Consider the following 19926-nt stretch of genomic DNA (forward strand, 5'->3'; position numbering starts at 1 on the left):
GCTAATCTGCCTTAGTCATTTTGCTGGTGGTTTCAATTTGTTGGTGGTTTCTTCAAGGTACCTTCAAAGTGTCTTCTAGGACACTAGGTAAAGAAGCTAGGATCAGAGATGAGAAAGGACTTACCCAGGGTCACACAACTAATGTCAGTGCTGGAGCCAGAATCTGGTCATTTGACTCTTGATCCAGTAGTTTTTCAGTTGCACGCTACTCACAGATGGAATATAGGTTGAATTCTTAGGCAAGCTTAAGGAATTATTTCAAAATTTTATCAGCAAAGCTACCTATCAATAATACTAAGAACTTCTCTTACCAGCCTTATTATACCACTGGGAACCTTTTCCCAGTTGTTGGTAGCATCCAAGTTGAATGTTCTTCAGTGATGATATGTAAAGCAAAATATTTAGACTTTTCTTCCTAAACTTTTACACACATGACTTCTGTGAGGCAGTAAAAAAGAAAATAAGCTTATAAAAGCCACATTTAATGTATGTTAGAAGATAAAATTTTTAATAAGAGGACATTAATGAAATATTTGCATATTGATTTTTAGGTTTCCTGCCCTGAAGTTTCACTGTATATAGCCATACTATTAAAATATTGATGGTCTATTTTGATAAAATAATTTTCTTCTTCTAGAATTGGAGGCATATGCTGGAGTTATCAGTGCACTTCGGGCACAGGGAGATCTCACCAAGGAAAAGAAAGATCTTCTTGGAGAACTCTCAAAAGTTCTTAGGTAAATTATCATAAAAGTTTGTGAGACATGACTCTAGGAATTTCATTTTGAGATATTTTGGTACTTTTCTCTCTTAGGCTGAAGACAGAGGTGTTCAAGTTGTTGGTACTTAGAGATCCCATCCCAGTTGTGTGCTTTGTTACAGAAAATCATGTAATTTACCATTTATTCTGTACTCTAATCAGAAGAGGTTTAAGGCAGGTTATTTTAGCTTTGGGCTAGTTGGAAAAGGGAAATATTTTTAACCTGGGTAAAGGAAAGAAGAGCTAGGAGTGACTGGATATGAAGATCTAGAGTGTCCAAGTGGCATCTGTTAGGGGTAGAAGAAGACACTAGGAAGTTGTTGTCTTAGGTATAGAAATGGGTAGTGATTATATAGTCATAGCATTAGGGACAGTTGATCCCTGCGGCTTCCCATTAGTGTGGGACTTCAATTCATTAAAAAAAATCTGGTGAAAGGGGTTCTTTGATACTTTGCCTTGATCCATTCTTAACATCTTGAGCTTTCTCAGAAAATTCAGTTTTGTTTTAACTGAAATGTCCTTTCTACATTTAAGACTATTTTGTCCTATTTTTAAAGTGAAAATAGGGAAGAGATTTTTTTCCTCCCTACGTTCAATTATCAGTAAAGTAGATATGTTATTAAATTCTGTCTTAATGCCTCCATACTTAACAATTTATATTTTTTGTTTGTTGTTTATATTGCCTCATAAATTCTGCTTTTAAGCCCCTTAGATATTTTAATCAATGGTATAGATTTAGCCTAGTAATAAAGATTACAGTTTCAAGGGTGGTATTCATTTTATTGAGTATTTATGAATGGAATGGGTATAGCCTTTTTTTTAGTTGTTTAGATTTAACTTTACATATATTTAATCAGATCAACATAAGCACATTTTTACCATAGTGGTGATGTGATATAATGCAGAAGACATGTAGCTTCAGTGTTGAGTAATAAAGGAGTAATATCTTGGTGTCAAGTTTCATAGCATATGAAACATTATCTTGTCACTTTCATTTATTTAGTATATTCACTGAACATAAAATTTTAGACTCTTAAGCTTTAGAAAGGACTTTCTTTTGAGGGCCAAAATCTCAGTAACCATGATTAGAGGTCATTCAGTGGTTTGTATCTTTAGATAACAGGAACCTCTGCTAATCTTGACTATGGTCTGACATTTCTGAATTGACGTTAATGACTTCATATCAAACTGAATTTGTCTTTCTGTGATTTGTAATTTGTATAATTTGTACAAATTTATAATTTGTAATTTATAATTAGAATTTAGTTACAAATTCTCTCTACAATTACACAGAATCAGTCTGAATCCTTTTCTATGACTTTAATTAAAGCATTTGAAAATATATATATTAGACCCTTGTCTTTATCTTTTTTACACATCAATTCCCCTCCTCCCCCACAAACAAAATGTTGACTTAAACATTAATAAAAGTATAGAGAAGAGATGCCTGCTTGGCAGAGTTCTATAATGGCTATTTTTTTTCATAGTATCTCAACAGAACGCCACCGTGCTGAAGTTCGGAGAGCAGTAAACGATGAACGGTTAACAACAATTGCACATAAGTAAGCCATTAGTCATACCACCCCTGATTTTTCATGACATAGTATACCATAGTTTTGAAACAGTCTTCCTATTGTGTAGAGATTCCTGAGTCTTTTATCTTGATAGTAATATCTCTGTACTCAGGGATCCTAACCATAGCTGTGTTAACTGTTTATTTTATTGGTTATGTTTTGCATTTGGTTAGGCAAGCTTTAAGTACTCAGGTCAAATCCTGTTACAATGTAATCTCTGTGTACCTAAAGGCCTCTGCAGTTTAGCAGGTGATTCCTGTATTTGAAACAAAGTTTAATAAAACAAAGTAGCCTGCTTCCCAAATTTGACAGCCCCTTAGAGTTTCTTTGTAACAGTATTTGATATGTATACATATTGCTTTATAAATAGGCATTATAAATTTTTTGACTAATATTTCATGTATTTTGAGATTCAGAAAAAAGATTGTAACATATAACCTGGTTTTAAAAAATATGAATACAATGTATTTTAATTTATTTTGAAAAGACAACAAAATACAATTATAAAGGATTCTTTATCAAATTGCTTTCAGATCATTATGACTATTTGATAGATGGGGTGGAGGGTGGTGGAAGGTAGGGACTGAGCATTAACGGAGTATGTATGGAGAGAGTGCCTCCTGAAAAATAGAAAAGAGCAGAAATTATCCTTTAAATGTTAATGCAAGATGGTAGGAACATTTGATAAAATAAGGTATGTTATAGAATAATTCATTTGTTTTTTATTTTTGTCTTAATATGAAGTAAAGCTACAAGAAAAATTTTGGTACCTTTCCATTCTGTAATAAATAGTGCTTTTAACCCAATTGGCAGTATTAGTATTGACCCCGAAGATCCATTAGCTTCATGTTGTACTTCTCTGTTCCTCATTTTACTTGACTGATAAAATGGGGTGCTATCTTTTTAACTGCATAGTTTGAAAAATAAGCAGTTTGAATTTGGAGATTTTTCAGTGGTAGATATCTATGCACTGTGGAAATTTAGAAATTTTCCTCTAGTGACATTAAGTATTGTTAGGCCAACATGGCTGAAACATTTAAATATTAACGTGCTCCTTCTTTTAAATTTCTCTAAACTTTTAAATTGAGATACTCTAAAAATAGTAATTGAGCCTAGATTCTAATTTGAGAACTGGTAATAGGAAACTTATGTGCTAGATAATGAAGTAGTGAATAGTAGTTTGCAATCAGGGGCACTTAGAGACAAAATTAGTACCTTAAAAACATTGGAACAATATTGTGGGGCAATTAGTTATAAGTTGATGCATCAGTTTCATACTTAAAGATAACATTTATTTAGTCTCCTTTTCCTTTTTTCCCCTTTAAAGAATGAATTTATCCTTATATTTGGGTGAAAGACCAAGTTACAGGTATGCAAATAGGTTATTATTATTTCAGGCTTTTTCTTGTATTTATTTCAAAATTGAAGCTCTCAATTATTCAGGGGCACATACTTCATTTATGAATTAACCGAGCCCCTTGCTTTTCCTTCTCTTCTCCTCCTCCCCTTCCTAATACTGCCCACCCTTTAGCTATTTTGCTGCTTGAAAGTAGTCAGAGGGTGGGAAGGGAGAGGAGGTGAAAATTTTAATTAGTCATTTTACTACTTGTTAGTTGTTCTGGAAAAGGTTTGATGGAAGAAATTTTAAGTATTTGCCAAAGTATTTTGGTTAATATGTGAGTTTCTTTAATCTGACCTCTCCCTTTCCCTCCTCTCTCTATTAGCATGGATAATTGAGAGTTGGCTTCTACCTACCTGTTTCCTCTTTTTTTCTCTCCTTTTCTGATTTCTTTAATACATGAATTTAATTTTTTGAAAAACGTTTACTTCAGTGTATAATTTTAAGCTTCTCAGGCGTTTCCATACTCCTGTTTTAATATTTTATATTGTGGTTTTAGTTTGACCAGATGTTGTATTTACTTGTGGAGCCCAAGGGGCAATGAGTGGGTAATGCTGAGGAGGACATAGATCCCTCATCTGTCTGTCTCCTTTGCCGTCTGTAGCAACAGAATCTAGTTCTAAAGATTATCTATAGGAGGTTTCATACTCTGAGCCTGAAAAAAGTAACTTGAGCCAAGGAGGAATGCATCTGAACAGACTGCATTCCCTTTCTCCTCTCCCTTCCCTCCCCCACTCAAAACAGCAGCTTAGGCCAGAAGGAATGTTTGAAAGGTGAAAAGAAAGCCAAGAAGATTGAGCACAAAGGAGGTGGAAACAAAAGGAGTCGAGTGTCTGGGATCAAAGAAAAGCCTTGCTTGAACCATAACACGTTTTTATTATTTGATACTCTAATTCAGTTTTGAAACATGACAGAATTATAGTATTAAAGCCTGGAATGTTAAGAGGCCTCACAGTTTTTAATTGGGCCACTCTTGGATCTAAAGAAAGTAGCTATCCAGAATGACTGATCTCTTAACTCCTTCCCCATCAGCTAGTCATTCATGGATACTGTATGAGCCTGTCTGTGAGGATTTCATGCTGGTGCCATGCACACCAAAGGATGCAAGGGCCAAGGTAGTTCTACTAGTGTCAGACTTCTCAGAAAAGGGACTTGGAGCAAGGTTTCCACCCGCCTCTTGCTATATTTAGTATAAATAAAGAGATGTTCTCTGAAACTTAGGAATCCCAGGGAAGCCATGGAATAAGATGTTTACAGAAACCTGTAAAATTCTTTTTAGATGATTTGTGCAGCTAATGCATATTTACACCCTCATTAATAAGCAAGTAGGAATTTTAAATCTAGGTCTAACATGATGAGTAATTTTTCACTCACTTAAAAAAATTTGGGCATGTTTGCGTGAGTAGAAATTTGGAAGATTTATAGATCTTTTTAAAAGTTGCAGTTGTGTTTTTTGCACTGCAGATTCTGTCTTTTCAATAGCATATATATTCATGTGTTTAAATTATTAATCTTCCATAATTTCTGCCACTATTTAACAGTGTACCAGGTAAGTGTAGACATCATTTTATTTGTATGGTAAACTTTCATCAGCAAATTTTTTTAGCGACTTTCTAGTAAAATGGTAGCAAAATAGGAGTAAGCCAAGAAAATACTGAATAGCTTTTAGAACTTTTTCCCTTTGACAATCAGTAATAGCCCTTTTCTGTCTCTCTTGTTGTACCATTCTCTGTTTCAAAACTAGCATCAATTTGGAGATTACATGATAACAGATTTGTGAGGGTTATCGGGGTCTTAGGAATCCCTCTTTCCCTTGTCTTAGGTAGGCCTGTGTTAAACCATAGGGAATTTGCAGATTTTCCACAATAACTCAGTTGGATTCATCAACTCCTAGAAATTCTTTTCTTAACTGAATGTAAATTCTTCTCAAGTTGTAATTTGTTTCATTTATTGAAAGTTTGTAGATTAGACAACAGTGTCTAGTTAGTATAAATCAAAGGCAAAAGTTTGACATGAAACACATTTGAAAATTTTTATACCTTCTACTTGTGTTGTGGCAGTTCATTTCAATAGAATGGTGTATGCTTGTTGAAGGAGCTGTTTAGTAACTGTGTGACCCTAAGCAAGTTATTCAACCTCTTGGTAACTCAATTTTCCCATCTATAAAATGGAGATGATAATATTACCAATTTCATAGGATTGAAAGAATTAAATGAGTTAATACAGGCAAAATATTTAGAACAATATATCACATATACTAAGTGCTAATTGATGTTAACTATCATCATCACCGTCATCATCATCATTCCACTATCCACTAACAAGAGCTTTTGTGTACTCTATCAAGAATCAGTGCACACACAGAATCTTAAACTCTAGGTTGGGTTGTAGAATCTTTGGTTTTGAAAAAGGTGCGCAAGTATTTCCAACTTAGTGAAGAAATTGGTTGATTGATTCTGGGTGAATTTTAAACCTTGACAGTCACCATTAGTTAGACTGCTGCCTTTATTGAAGCCAAGCAAAGGGAAGGGAAAAGCTGTCTTTTCATGCTTCAACCTCCGTTTGGACTCCTAGGATAAAATTTGCTCAACAAGTTTAGAGTAAAATTGAGAATAGTGTCTGCTAAGGAATAGAGTTCAGCTGCCTCAAACATTTCTAAGAGTGAAGAATGATATAAATAAGTAAAATTAAAATAGTGGCAGATTTCTTCCAGTGTCCTCAGATCTAGTCTACTTATTTTTAATAGAAAGGATAATAATATAACACATTGTCAGTGACACCTGCAGTGATGTGTACAGCTTCGCACCTCCCAGTACCTAGTCTCCCTCGTTTACTGCCTCAGTTTCCCTTGTTTGAAAGCCTTAGAACCTCTGGCCATGCAGGCAGTTAAGATAATTTTGCAAAAATTCAGTGAATTTCATCCTTAATTATTAAGGAAAGTCTGATTTTTGAAATTGAGTAATTTTTACCTTTTTAGCCTAATTACAACATTAGTTCTAAAAGTTGGTAGAAATACTAGTTTTCATCTTCAATACCAACCAGATTTAAACTAATGAAAATAATGTTGATGTTTATTTACAAGGCATGGGACAGTTTTCCAGAGTTTCAGAGATGTTCGTTATAAGATTCAGATTATGGAATAAAATGTGTGAAAACCTAAGTGTATGTAAGATTCCTTAAATTCTGATTTTTATTCATAGTTTTGATCTTGCTTAAAATAAAGCCTCTCCTGTTCACTCAGGGTACTTTTTTTATAATTTAAAAAGTTATATTTGAATATATGTATTTGATTCAGTTTTAGCTATCAAGAACTTTTGTAGCAGCATTTTCTTTTTTGTTTAGTATGTCTGGACCTAATAGCTCCTCAGAATGGTCCATTGAAGGTCGTCGATTGGTACCCCTGATGCCCCGGCTGGTTCCCCAAACTGCCTTCACTGTAACAGCTAATGCTGTTGCCAATGCAGCTGTTCAGCACAATGCATCTCTTCCAGTGCCTGCAGAAACAGGAAGCAAGGAAGGTGAGTAAAGAAATATTTCAGTGTGTAGAGATGACTTTCCTTGGATTCTTTCAAGAAAAGTTATCTTATTTTTCATCTGTTTTTGTACCAGTATTCAAACGCTGTGAAACGTAGTGAATAACTCTTGTTCTGAAACTAGAAACTGCCAAGTTTTTAGTCTCAGCCAAAATTAAATATCCCTTTTGTTCAAAGTGTGAATTACATTAATCACAAAATTGCAAAAAGCCTTGGAATGAATTTTTCGATAGGAACCTGTCTTGTTAGAAGTGGATAAAAGGCCTTAGAAAATTAATAAGGCAATAGAAGTCATTTATAATAGCTGCCGGAGAAAGATGCTGAACTGATACTTTAGAAAATAAAGTTCTGTTTTTGTCTTCTGGAATCAGTGGTGTATACTGCTTCTCTGTTCCAGTCAATGTGTTTAATCTGTTAGGGGTTACGTGGCTGATGGAGAAGGCTTTCTTATTGTTATTTAATCTAGTCATTGACACATGCTTTAAAATTCCTTGGAGTTTCTAAGGTAACCGAGAGTAATATTAAATTTGAGAGTGCATGTTTGAGTTGACTTCAGTAGCTTAGTTTGGTGTTATATGAAAATGACCCTGAAAATAATGCAGATTATTATTATTGTCAGATTATTTTGGGGAATTATCTTTTTTTGACTATCTATGGATCGTGGAACAGAATGAGACATTCCTCTCATACATGCCAGACTCTGTTTTACATGTAAAGAAGCTATATTTAGGGAGAGACAGTTATCAGTGTGCAAACTTGGCCTTCATTGAATTCCTGTTTTCTTTGTTGCAGGTGAGATATCTTTTTTCTCTGCCCTCTTTTATCTTTTCTGTTTACCACCTCTCTGATTCAGTGGAAAGAATATAGAATTTTTGATAGTTCTAATCTAGGTTTAAATCCTCATATTTCATTTCCTTGCTCTGTGACCTCCACCCAGTCTTTTAGCTTCTGTGAGCCTTGGGTTCCTCATCCTTAAAATGAGGATGTGGTGTTGTGAGATTAGTGATAATATATGGGAAGAATTTAGCATAATCCATGGTACTCATTCCTGCTTGTTACTGTTATTCAAGCAGTTAAAATACTGTGTTGTCATTACCTTAGTTATTATTGCACTGTTTAGATGGCAAGTGACTAGTGAGTTGTTTATAAGAGAAACTTACCTTGGTTTTCTCTAGGGGCTAAGTTGGAAATTTCTGTGGTTAGGGAAAACTGATCCATCACTCCATCATTGATACTGCTATTAGTATTAGAAAAGAATATAAGTATATGCTTTTTGTCCAACTCTTGCCATGAGTAAATAATGATTTTCATTTTTCTCAGTTTTGAACTTGGTTTCTTTGTAACTGTGCTCTTCTCTGTTGTCAGTGCCACCTGTAGACAGCTACTAAATACTTGGGGAAAACCTCGTTAAGTGATGATTTTCAGGAAAGGTTATTAATTTTTTTAACCTGTGGACCTAATTCCTAGTATTGGCTGCTAACTTCTGGTTATATGAAAATGTTAAAATTGGCCTGAAGTAAAAAAAATTATCTTTGTGTATGTGTGGACCGTTTTGGTGAAAGTTAACAGCGGACTTTTTTATCGTTCCTTCAGTAGTGGTTTGCTATTCCTACACAAGTACCACGTCAACCCCAACCTCTACCCCTGTTCCAAGTGGCAGCATAGCAACGGTTAAGTCTCCAAGACCTGCCAGTCCTGCCTCCAATGTAGTTGTCTTGCCAAGTGGAAGTACTGTTTATGTCAAAAGTAAGTGATATTCTCAGTGTTATCAGGGCCATCTTGGCTAAAAGCTGCAGCATAGGCTCCGATTAGATCTGCCTTCCTGATTAATTCATTGGCCCACTGGCTATAAGCAGTGGTTAGTTTTTGAATATTGTAAAGAATTCCTTTCTTGTAATTGTAGTCTTTGTAGTGTTTTTAAAAATTATGCAACATATCATCTAATTGTTAAATTTCAGTGAAGCATTCTAGAGCATCTTTCTTTCATATTTCTAGTTGACTGTAATTTTTTGAGGTTTATTTGCAGTTGTTAACCCTTTGATTCTACCCTGTGAAGCACTTTGATGTCCAGTTCATTTTTTGCTTTCAATGTCTGTTATGTCAGTATTGATTTGCTTTTAGTGTTAACTCGAGATCATTACTATTTGACTTTCATTTTTCTCAATGTAGTTATAAACTTAATTTCTTTGTAACTTTTAGAGGTGGACTTTGCAGTTTTAGACAGAAATAATTTTATGTCATGTCAGTCTTGGTTAGAGTCTAAAACTTAAAGGTATAAGGAGTTATGTTTTATCACCAATTCCATGAGTCATGCTGAGTGCTTTTGTAAATGTCTGCTTTATAAAGATTTCCTATGTATATTGCAAAATTTTGTTTTTCATTTGATTTTTTTCTTAAGTACAAGACAATTGAGGCTTTAGTACGTAAAGAAAAATTTTAAACTTTGGGAGTATTATACCTGATTTCTGTGAATTTAGCCAAAATGGTTTTTTAAAATAACTGTAGAGGTCTATTTTTTAATTGTTTTTTAAATGTTGGAAGTGAATCCCAAACATGAAGAAAGTATTTCACATAATATATAGCTTGAAGTAACTGAAAGTTTATTGCTTTATTCTCAGAAATCACACAGGCAACATTAGTTTGAGATATAATCATTCATTCTCCTAACTTCATATGTGCAAGGCACTGTACCAGGGAAACAAACCAGTAAGACTGAGTTGTTGCCCTCTGAGAGTCCCTTCATAACAGGAGATGTGCAGACTGACTGCCACATTGCCATGGGATAAGTGATACCAAAAAGAATGTATGAAGTGCTTTCCAAGCTCAGAGGCGACATGGATTAGCATTGCTTGGAGTAAGGGAAGGCTTCACTGAGGAAATAGCTTACAGGATGATGATTGCTGGATGATGAAGAGGTCATTGATGATACTTGGTGTTCCCCAAAGAACAAGAGTATATAGAGATTCCACATGGATAGAGAATGTGATAAGTTGGCTTTGGGGAATGGTGAGCATGTCAATTTGCAAGGATTATAGGGTGGGTGGAATAGGGTACTGTGTTCTTAGAAGGATATGGGACCTTGAATGAGACAGTAATGATTTTTGTGGCTTATCTTGTAGGGAGGTAAAACTAAAAGATTTGAGGCAGGGCACTGGCATGATTAGATGTGAGATTTTTATAACTTGTAGTAGGTTGAAAGGTAGAACGGAAGTGGAGAAATTAGAATCATGTACACCTTTTAGGAGGTGGTTGCTGAAACACAGGCAGGAGATAAGGAGGCCTGACATGGCTGTAGGGTTAAAGTCGGGAAGACTCAGAGATAGCTCCCCTAAGGGAGGATTGATAGAACTGTCTGATTGGGCATGAGGCAAAGGGAGAGGTCAAGGATGACTGATGACACGATGATTTTAAAATGAAGTATAAATACAAGGTTAGATCACTATAAAATTTAACGATGTTGTTATTGCCTTACAGGTGTTAGCTGTTCAGATGAAGATGAAAAACCCAGAAAACGAAGGCGAACAAACTCTTCCAGCTCCTCCCCTGTTGTCCTTAAGGAAGTTCCAAAGGCTGTCGTTCCGGTCTCGAAGACGATCACTGTGCCTGTGAGTGGCAGTCCTAAGATGAGCAACATCATGCAGAGCATTGCCAACTCCCTGCCACCCCACATGTCTCCTGTGAAAATAACCTTCACCAAACCATCAACACAGACGACAAACTCAACAACACAGAAGGTATGTGGTAGAGGGAATCTCTGTCTGCCAGGTGCTGCTTTAATCTCTTTCAGTCAATGTGATTCAGATTTAACAAACATGCACTGAGTACTTACTATGTGCTTGGCATTATGGTGGGAATGTTCACATCTCTTTCTTTAATTCTACATATAAAGCTTTGGGTTAGATATTATTATTTTACTTTTTGTTTATGTTTTTGTAGATGAGGCTCAGAGATGCCACATGACTTGCCCTATATGATATAGCTAGCAGATCTTCTAAGACTTCCATTTATTTCACTTTTATGGTTCTGTTTGGAAAAAAAAATATAGAGGATTCTTTCAGCCTCTATTTGGATAACTTTACCTTTAGGAACTCAGTATTTATGCTGCCAGAGTAATGAAGTTGTCAGACAGAGTTAGGTGTTTCATAGAAGAAAGGAAGGATATGATTAAGTGAATAATTGTTATCATCTTATTTTTTAATCCTTGAAAGCTATCATTAATTCATTTCTAAAGTCTTCTCTCAGTATGTTCAAGTCATCAGTATTTGGTCAGTTTTGTTATTAGAACCATCTACTTCCGACACTAATCTGGAAACTGATGGTGCCCTAGGCTTGTTACACACTGCTGTGTCTAAGATCTCCCTTCACTGTCATTCTGATCTTCCCCTTTCTTGGTTCATTTACAAATTTGCTGAAGTATATCCTCCAGTAGCTTCTTGGTGTATGGGTGGGGTGGAAAGTAGAGTTGTTCAGACCTTTTGTGTGTGCGTGTGTGTGTGTGCACGTGCGCACGCATGTGCATATACTCAAGTCGTGTCCGACTCTTTGCAGCCCTGTGGACTGTAGCCTTCCAGGCCACTCTGTCCATGGGATTGTCCAGGCAAACATACTGGAGTGGGTTCCTCCTCCAGAAGATCTTCCTGACCCAGGGATCGAACCCATGTCTTCCACATCTCCTGCATTGCAGGTGGATTCTTTACCACTGCGCCACTTGGGAAGTCTTTGAGACCCTACATGGTAGACTGAAAATTTCTTTATATTCTATTCTCCTACTGTCTTGATGTCAATTTAGCAGGTAAGTATTCTAGGTGGGAGATCGTTTTCCTTGAGAATTTAAAGATGCTGCTTCACTGGCTGTTGGCTTACAGTGTTGCTTTTGAGAAGTCCAGTAATGCCATTATTATTCCAGACCCTCATTTTCTCTTGGAGAGCTCTTAGTAACTGTCAGAGTTCTGAAACTTCAAGGTAATTTTCCGTGGTTGGGGTCTTTATTTTATCCATTGAGTTGTGGACTCAAGTGGCCCCTGTTATTCTAGTCACTCATATCCTTCAATTCTGGAAAATTTCTTGAATTGTTTCTTTGATTTTTCTCTGTCTTTTTTTGGATCACCTCTTATTCTGGATATTGAATGCCTAGATTGATCCTGTAATTTCAATCTTTCTCATCCCCAATTTCCATTTGTTTGCTTTTCCTACTGTAGTAAAGTAGTTAAAAGCTTGGATTTTAGAAGTAGACTTCCTGAATTTTGAATCCCATTTTTTGCTACTTACTAGTTATGTGACTTTAGGAAAACTAAACTCTTGATGTAAGTTTTTCTGTGGTAAAATCGTGAGAATAATATATCTATTTTATAGGGTTTTAAGTGTAAACAAATGAAATAATAAATGTAAATGTGTAGGATAGAGCCTGGCACATAGTAAATGCTCTGTAAGTATTATTTTCTTTATTTTTTAACTTTATCCTTCATTACTTGTCTGGAATTTTTCATTTTGGTTTTTCTGTTTAAAATTTCTAGTAACTTTCTTGCTCTCTGAAAATTCCTTTTTTTTTTTTTAATAGTATCTTGCTCTTTCATGGTCACTATGTTCTTTTCTAATGATACGATAATTAAAAAAATTTTTTTTCTTTGATATTTTCTCTCTTGTAAATTTCTTTTACTTATTTGTTTTAATCTCTGTCTTTAAGTTTCCTTAAACGTTGGCCACATCTATATATGGAAATGGGGACTAAAAAGCTGATGAAAGCTTTGTGAGTTGGATGGGACATAACTGGCTGGTGACTTTCATTGTGGGTTGACTTAGCTGGGCTGTTCTGTTGATAAACACTCAGTACCACTTTACCTCCATTAGTTGTCATTCTCATTAAGGCTTTTTCTGGATGGATTCTTTAGAGAAGAATCTTCTAGTCTTCACCTACAGTAGTAAGCCTGTCTGCCAATATTTTGGGAATGAAGGGAGGGAGAGGGCTGGATAGTCTAATCATTCAGTACATAAACTTTACTAAACCCCTCTGTTTTCACCATAGCACTTACTCTCCTCAGCCTTGTATCATCAAATTCCCTTGGATTCAATCTCTCCCTCAAGAGAATAAGTTTTTAGTCTTCCTTTAGGATAGGGGAGGATAGCTGGGGATCTTAATGCTGCTTGAACAGGTTTTCAACTGATTTCCATTTGTTTAATCCCTCTCTTACCCCCACTTCAGAAGCATCTGGTACTCTCAAGTTTCTGAGTCTTTCTGGGATTCTCTGAAAGCTGTCTTATTTTTTGTTTCTCTGCTTGCTGGTCTTAGATGTTCAGTTTTTTGAGTATGCTCGATTGGTTATTACTTCTGTTTTCCACTTTTCAAAAACGTGGTAGCTGTTGTCTCCTTTCTATTTTAACCTTTTGGGTTTATGTGCCCCTTCTGAAAAATCCCTTCATACTGTTTTAGAGGGATTTGGGGGAAGGAGTAGAGGTGAATTCTTGTTTTCAGTAGTTTGCTTTCCTACTTTTAAGTCTTTAGATCCATGATAACTTTCATTTAAAGAAGTTTCTTGGAAAGATGTCAAAATTTTAATTTTCTTGATAAACTAGAAATGATAATGAATTGATTTGTGGAATATAATTTTGTCTTCAGTCTTAGGATGAGGCATCATGGTTTAGTATTAAAAATCAGGTAAGGATTTTTATAGTCAAAGAGGCCTGGGTTAGAACCCCAGGTCTTGCAGTATGACTTGAGATAAATTAACCTTTCTAAATCTGTTTATCCATCTGTGAGATGAGGATAATACCTATTTTATAAGGTTATTGTGAGGATTAAATGAGACTGGGTATTTTATTTTTAATATTTATTTTTATTTATTTGGCTGCATAGAGTCTTAGTTGTGGCACATGGGAACTAGTTCCCTGACACTCAGGGATCGAGCCCAGCCCCCCTGTATCGGGAGCACAGAGTCTTAGCCACTGGACCACCGGGGAATTCCCGAGATTGGGTATTTTAAAGTACACAAAATGTATGTACTCAAAAAATGTTAGGTCTCTTCCCTTGCTGGTGTTTTAATGGAAAGCAGTGTTACCTAACACTAACTTGCTAATCTTTTTTGGTAGACTTATATAAAAATATTTTACTGGAAGAGATAAACCTATAAGTCAAGTCAGTGAACTTTAAAAAAAAATTTATTTATACTATTGGGAATGAACTGTTCCAAATAATGAATTTATTTCACTAAGCCTCCCCCTTAATATATAGAAGTTGACTATTTTTGCTGACTTCTTAAATGTTACACTGAACATAATTTTTGTATTTGTATTTGATGGCTCCAGGGTAATCTTTCTGAATATCAATTTTTATACATTTTAATTATTGTTTTCTGGGCTAGCTGGATATTAGGTGTCTTTAGCCTGCTATACTCCAAGAATATTTAAATCTACTTCTGTAAATTTGTACTACCTTCTTTGCTGGATCCATTTTATCAGTAATTCTCTTCTCATCTCCCTCTTCTCTTCTGCTCTTTTGATATTTGAGAAATAATGTAGCAAAGTTATACCTAAAAGAGCACCCACCTCTAGTCTATGTCCTTTTATTTCCTTATTCTGTCTTATTTTACTTTTATTCATTATACTTATAACTAGTTGACATTATGTTACTTATTTGTTTATTTTCTATTTCTCCCATACAGTATAAGTTACTGAAGGTAGAGACTTGGTCTTATTCATTACTATTTCCTAGTGTTTAGAACAGTGCTTGACATGCAGTAGGTGTTAACTAATATTTGTTGAATGAATAAGTATATATGGTTCTAGTAGTTGCTCTCAATCTCTCTTGAGCCTCAGTTTCCTTTAAAAACAAAGATAATAATAGTGCTTACTACTTAATTGAGATGATTCGTGGAAAGTACTTAACATAGTACATATGATGAATACTCAGTAAATGTCACCTGACATTTAAATTAACTTTCCAGTCTTCTTAGTAAACTTATGTAGAAATTCTTATAATAGATGGGGGCTCACCTATAAGTGAAATTGGTGAACTTTTTAATTTTAATTTTTCCTTTTCTTCTGAATTGTCAATTGAAAATGGATAGTTGAGGTTGTCAGACTTGTAATGCTCATAAGAGGACATATTTATCTCCAAAGTCATGCATGAGTCATCCCATAATATTCCAGGCTTAGAACCTTAGATTTGTCCTACTGTGTTGAATAAACATGTAAAACAAATTAAATTGGCTTTTCTGGTGGCTCAGTGGTAAAGAATCCGCCTGCCAGTACAGGAGACATGGGTTCAATTCCTGCTCCCAGAAGATCCCACATGCCATTTACCAACTAAGCCCCTTTACTGCAACTACTGAACCTGTGCTCTAGAGCCTGGGAGCCATAACTACTGAGTCCATGTGCCGCACCTGCTGAAGCCTGCATGCCCTGGAGCCTGTGTTCCAAAGAGAAGCCATTGCAATGAGAAGCCCACGCACTGCAACTAGAATAGCTCCCACTTGCCATACCTTGAGAAAGCCTGTGCAGCAATGAAGACCTAGCACAGCCAAAAAAAAAATAAAATTAAGACCTATTCATTCCACAAATATTTACTAAATATCTAGTATTTATTTTGTTTTAGGTGCAAAACTATACTCTTCATGTGTATTCAGTGCCATTAATTTTGTTATTTCTTGGAGAAGCTGAATGTGGGTAGGACTAATAGATACACTGGATTTTTGGTATGTTTTTTGTTTTCCTTTTGCTGGATAATTGGATTTTTTTGAAATCTCTGTAAAGCTGTTACCATTATTCTATTCACCTTGGATTTCTCACAAATCCTATGGAAGTCAACTTAGGAATTACTTTACATTAAGTATAATTATTTATGAATTTGTGGACTTGATTCAAACTCAAATAGGTCATGTATTTTCAGGGTAGACAAATTTCCACCTGTGTTAATGTGGTGCCTTCATTTTAAGTATAACATTGGTACAACACTTATATAAACAAAGCAACAGAATATAGCTTTATGCTTTCACATGCTTGATTGATATTTTTCATTTTATCCTTAGGGTGCAAGTCCCAGCACTCTTAAGGAGTTTTTGTGAGTGCTAGAAGGTCAGTAATTTGAATTATGGCCTGAATAAACACTGTTTGGTTCTCTTGGTTTCAAAATCCCTTTGTTTTCCTTATTGTAACACGTAACTGAAGTACAAGTAAATTTTCTTCAAGGTGGATCTCTAATTTTGGATAACCCCTTTTCAAATCAGAAATTAGCTTGCAGACTGAAATCTCAAAGTATATTTTATCATTTATACCTATAATCTAAAACATGCTTTCAAAGATTCTATATTTATTTTGCTGAAATGTTATTGTCTCAATATTAGAAGTCTACATGTATACTCTAGTTCTAAAATTAAAAATATTTGACCCAAGTGTGAATGCTTCCCTTTCCCTACCCATGACAGATATTGCCTGTTAAGTGTGGCAACTTTCCTGCCAAGCCTTGGCTAATTCTCATCTGTGCCACAGAGTCCCTTTAAAAACTGTGCTCTAGGAAGGTACTACTATTAGTTCAGAATTGGCAAATATGAAACCTGCCATTACTATTACTACTATTAATTGGCTTGGCTAGTTGATAGTAACTGTGAGCTCTTTGGATTCTCAGGAGTATCAGAATTTGGGAAAAAGATATATAAAATTTTTTAATGAAACAAAAATAGAGTACATTAAAATAAATTTCCACATTAATGTGATATATTAAAAATTTAATTTTCAGGTTGATTTGATCTATAACAGCTTTACTGATATCCTTCTAACATTTATTAAGTAGTAGTAATAAGATACTATTAAGTACCATTTGTAAACTGCCAAATATTGACCACCTGCTATGTGCCTAGCACTATGTTAGATGCTTCACATCATTATCTCACTTAAGCCTTATAATGGTTTGTAAGGTAAGTATTATTATCCCTATTTTATAGATGAAAATTGGAACATAGAGATTTTCACATATCCGGGGCCCTACCATTAGTTAGTAGCAGAGATTCTCTACTCAGAGTTCTCAGGTTCATTTGACTCTTAACTTTGGGTCTTTTCACCATATTGGTCTACTTCTCAGTTTATATGAAGGCTAATGATTGTGTTTGTAGTAGTGCTATGTAGAGGTTTGCTGATTGAGTCTATGTAGAAGTACGCTGGTCAGCTCTATAGAGGTTTTTGCTGGTCAAGACTCATATGTCTCTTGACTCCTCAAATAATCAACAAACTTCTTAAAGTAATGGACACTACTTAGAATTCTCTAACACTGGAATATATAATAATAATGATATGACGTCAAAGCTTCTTTGAGATGTCAGTACTGAGTACAGACAGACATCAGTAAGTTTGACTTACTGATTTAATTTCAGACATTCTTTAGGACTGATATAAAAATTAAAAAAAAGAATTTCTCTCTTAAATTCTTTGGGTTTTTCAAAACAATTTTCTGTCCTAGGTAGGTAAAAAGTAATTCTGGTTAAAGAGGAAAAATTCACTTAGTATCATTTGGGGTATCACTAAACTACCATTATTCTTGCCCAGAATAAAGCTGATACTACAGATTTATAAATGGTTTTGTGTTCTCAACTGTAAAATGGGGATAATAATAGTAATCTCTGTGGTAAAATTGTTAGGAGATTTCAGTAAACCAGTGTGTATTAGCTCTAGGAGCTAATCTTGATTCTCTTCTTTTCCTCAACTGCCATTTCCATACATCAGCAAGTCCTGTTGACTCTTTGTCTTAAAGTAATCTGAATCTGATCACTTCTCTTTGACTACTAACACCCTAGTCCGAGCAGCCTCTCCCATTTCTTGCCTAGTCTACTGCAGTGACTTCTTTACTAGTCTCACTGCTTCCACTCTTAACTCTCATCACCCAGCAACTAGAATGATATTTTAAACTATAAATCAGGTTTTGCTATTTCTTTACTTAAAATCTTCCCATGGCTTCCCATTATACTTAGTATAAAATTTAGATTCTTTACTCTGGTTTGCAAATTTGATCTGGCCTCTGCTTACTTTTGTAACCCTTCCTTGCCTTGTATGCTTTTGCTGCACTGGCTCTCTTTTCTGTTTTTAAATACATCAGACTAATTCCTACCTTTGATCTTTTGCGCCGTCCTGTTCCCTCTTTCTGAAATGCTTTCTCCTCTGTCACCTACATTTTTCAAGTCCTAGTGGTTAACCTTGAAGTCTCTATCCTGCCTCTTTTTCCCTCCATTTTCTGTGTCTGTGAGCAAATCAAGTTGGTTTTCCTTTAAATATATTCAGAATTTGTTCACTTTTTGTCAGTTTTACTACAGACATTTTGGTCGCCATCTTCTCTGCTTGGTTTTCAGGAGTCTCCTAATTTGTCTTCCTGTTTCTCCTGTCTCTGCCTGGCTGTACTTTTCACCTAGCAAATTGAGTAGTGCTTTGTAAAAAGTACTTTATTTTTTTGAACAGATTTGGATTTATAGGAAAATTGAAAAAATAGTACAGAGAGTTCTCATATACTCTGCACTCAGTTTCCCTTGTTCTTACATTTTGTGTTAATATGGTACATTTGCTCCAATTAATAAACCAGTATTGATACATTAATATTAATAAAGCCCATGGTTTATTCAGATTTCTCTAGTTTTTACCTATTGTCTTTTTCTGTTCCAGGATACCACATTACATTTTCTTGTTATGTCTTCTTAGACTCCTCTTGGTTGTGAAAGTTTTTCATACTTTCCTTGTGTTTGAGGACCTTGACAGTTTTGTGGACTAGTCAGATATTTTGTAGTATGCCCCACTTCTTTAATTTATCTCGTGTTTTTCTTATGATTAGATTATGGTTACGGGTTTTTAGAAGGAAGACCACAGAGATAAAATGCCATTTTCATCATATCATATATCAAGGGTATACATATCAACATGGTCTTACATCATCTAGTCCCCCATTACTTTACTAAGCCTGTCTGCTACTACTCTCTGTCTTATAAATTCCAATCCAATTTATTAGGTCCTTGAGGTTTCTTGAACATACCAAGCTTGTTTCTCCCTCAGGAGCTTATTATTCACTGTTCCCTGTTCCATTGGATGCTCTCCTCTAGGTAGCAGTGTGATTCAACCCCTACTTGGAGTTTCTGCTTATTTATCACCTTGTCAGAGAGATCTTCATTGAACATTTTATAAAAAACTGTATACCACCCCCTTTTTCTTTTGTTTTCTGCCCTGCTTTATTGTGTCTTCCATTTATCTCAACATGACATATATTTTTCTACTCGTTTACTATTTTTCTCCCCTTACTGGACTGTAGTTTAATGGAAATTAGAAATTTTTCTGTTTTGTTCATTCCACTAGCCTCAGCCTCTAGAACCATGCCTGGCACATAGTAGATGCTCAACAAATATTTATAAATGAATGACTATCCAAATTATTTTCTAGAAAAATTATACCAGTTTATACTTCCTGAGCATATTGAAATGCTGCATCTGTACAGCATTGAATGTTGTCTTTTAAAATGTTTGGTTAGTAAAAGTTGTTTCTTTTAAATAAATATTGATGATCACTAGTAAAGGAAAGCTTTCATATATTTTTAGTTGTAAATTTCTTTTTCTTGAATTGCTTCATTGTGTTTCATAAGCTATTTTTAAATTGTATAAACTGTGAGTCTGGATACATTAGTAGTGTGATAGGTACATGAAA

The 19926-nt window shown here is 35.0% G+C and overlaps 1 protein-coding gene across 50 annotated transcripts in view; it reads left to right on the forward strand.

Moving 5' to 3' along the window:
* Positions 1 to 19926, forward strand: part of EMSY (EMSY transcriptional repressor, BRCA2 interacting) — an 80796-nt gene that overhangs the window by 6600 nt on the left and 54270 nt on the right. For 26 of the 50 annotated variants that reach the window (XR_015141573.1, XR_015141574.1, XR_015141575.1 and 23 more), the window contains exons 3-8: positions 638 to 737; positions 2248 to 2322; positions 3662 to 3703; positions 7076 to 7251; positions 8860 to 9012; positions 10741 to 11000. Coding sequence is in view for 46 of the 50 variants with exons in the window: in XM_086338489.1 (XP_086194615.1) it covers positions 638 to 737; positions 2248 to 2322; positions 3662 to 3703; positions 7076 to 7251; positions 8860 to 9012; positions 10741 to 11000 (806 nt within the window). In the remaining 4 variants the exon portion in view is untranslated. The remainder of the gene's footprint in view (positions 1 to 637; positions 738 to 2247; positions 2323 to 3661; positions 3704 to 7075; positions 7252 to 8859; positions 9013 to 10740; positions 11001 to 19926) is intronic. The other 24 variants (XM_086338492.1, XM_086338490.1, XM_086338496.1 and 21 more) reach the window with 5 other exon arrangements.

Source organism: Bos grunniens, chromosome 15 (assembly GCF_055505025.1).
Source record: "Bos grunniens cultivar Pamir isolate PY7600 chromosome 15, Bosgru_T2T1.0, whole genome shotgun sequence".
NCBI classification, from domain to species: Eukaryota; Metazoa; Chordata; class Mammalia; order Artiodactyla; family Bovidae; genus Bos; species Bos grunniens.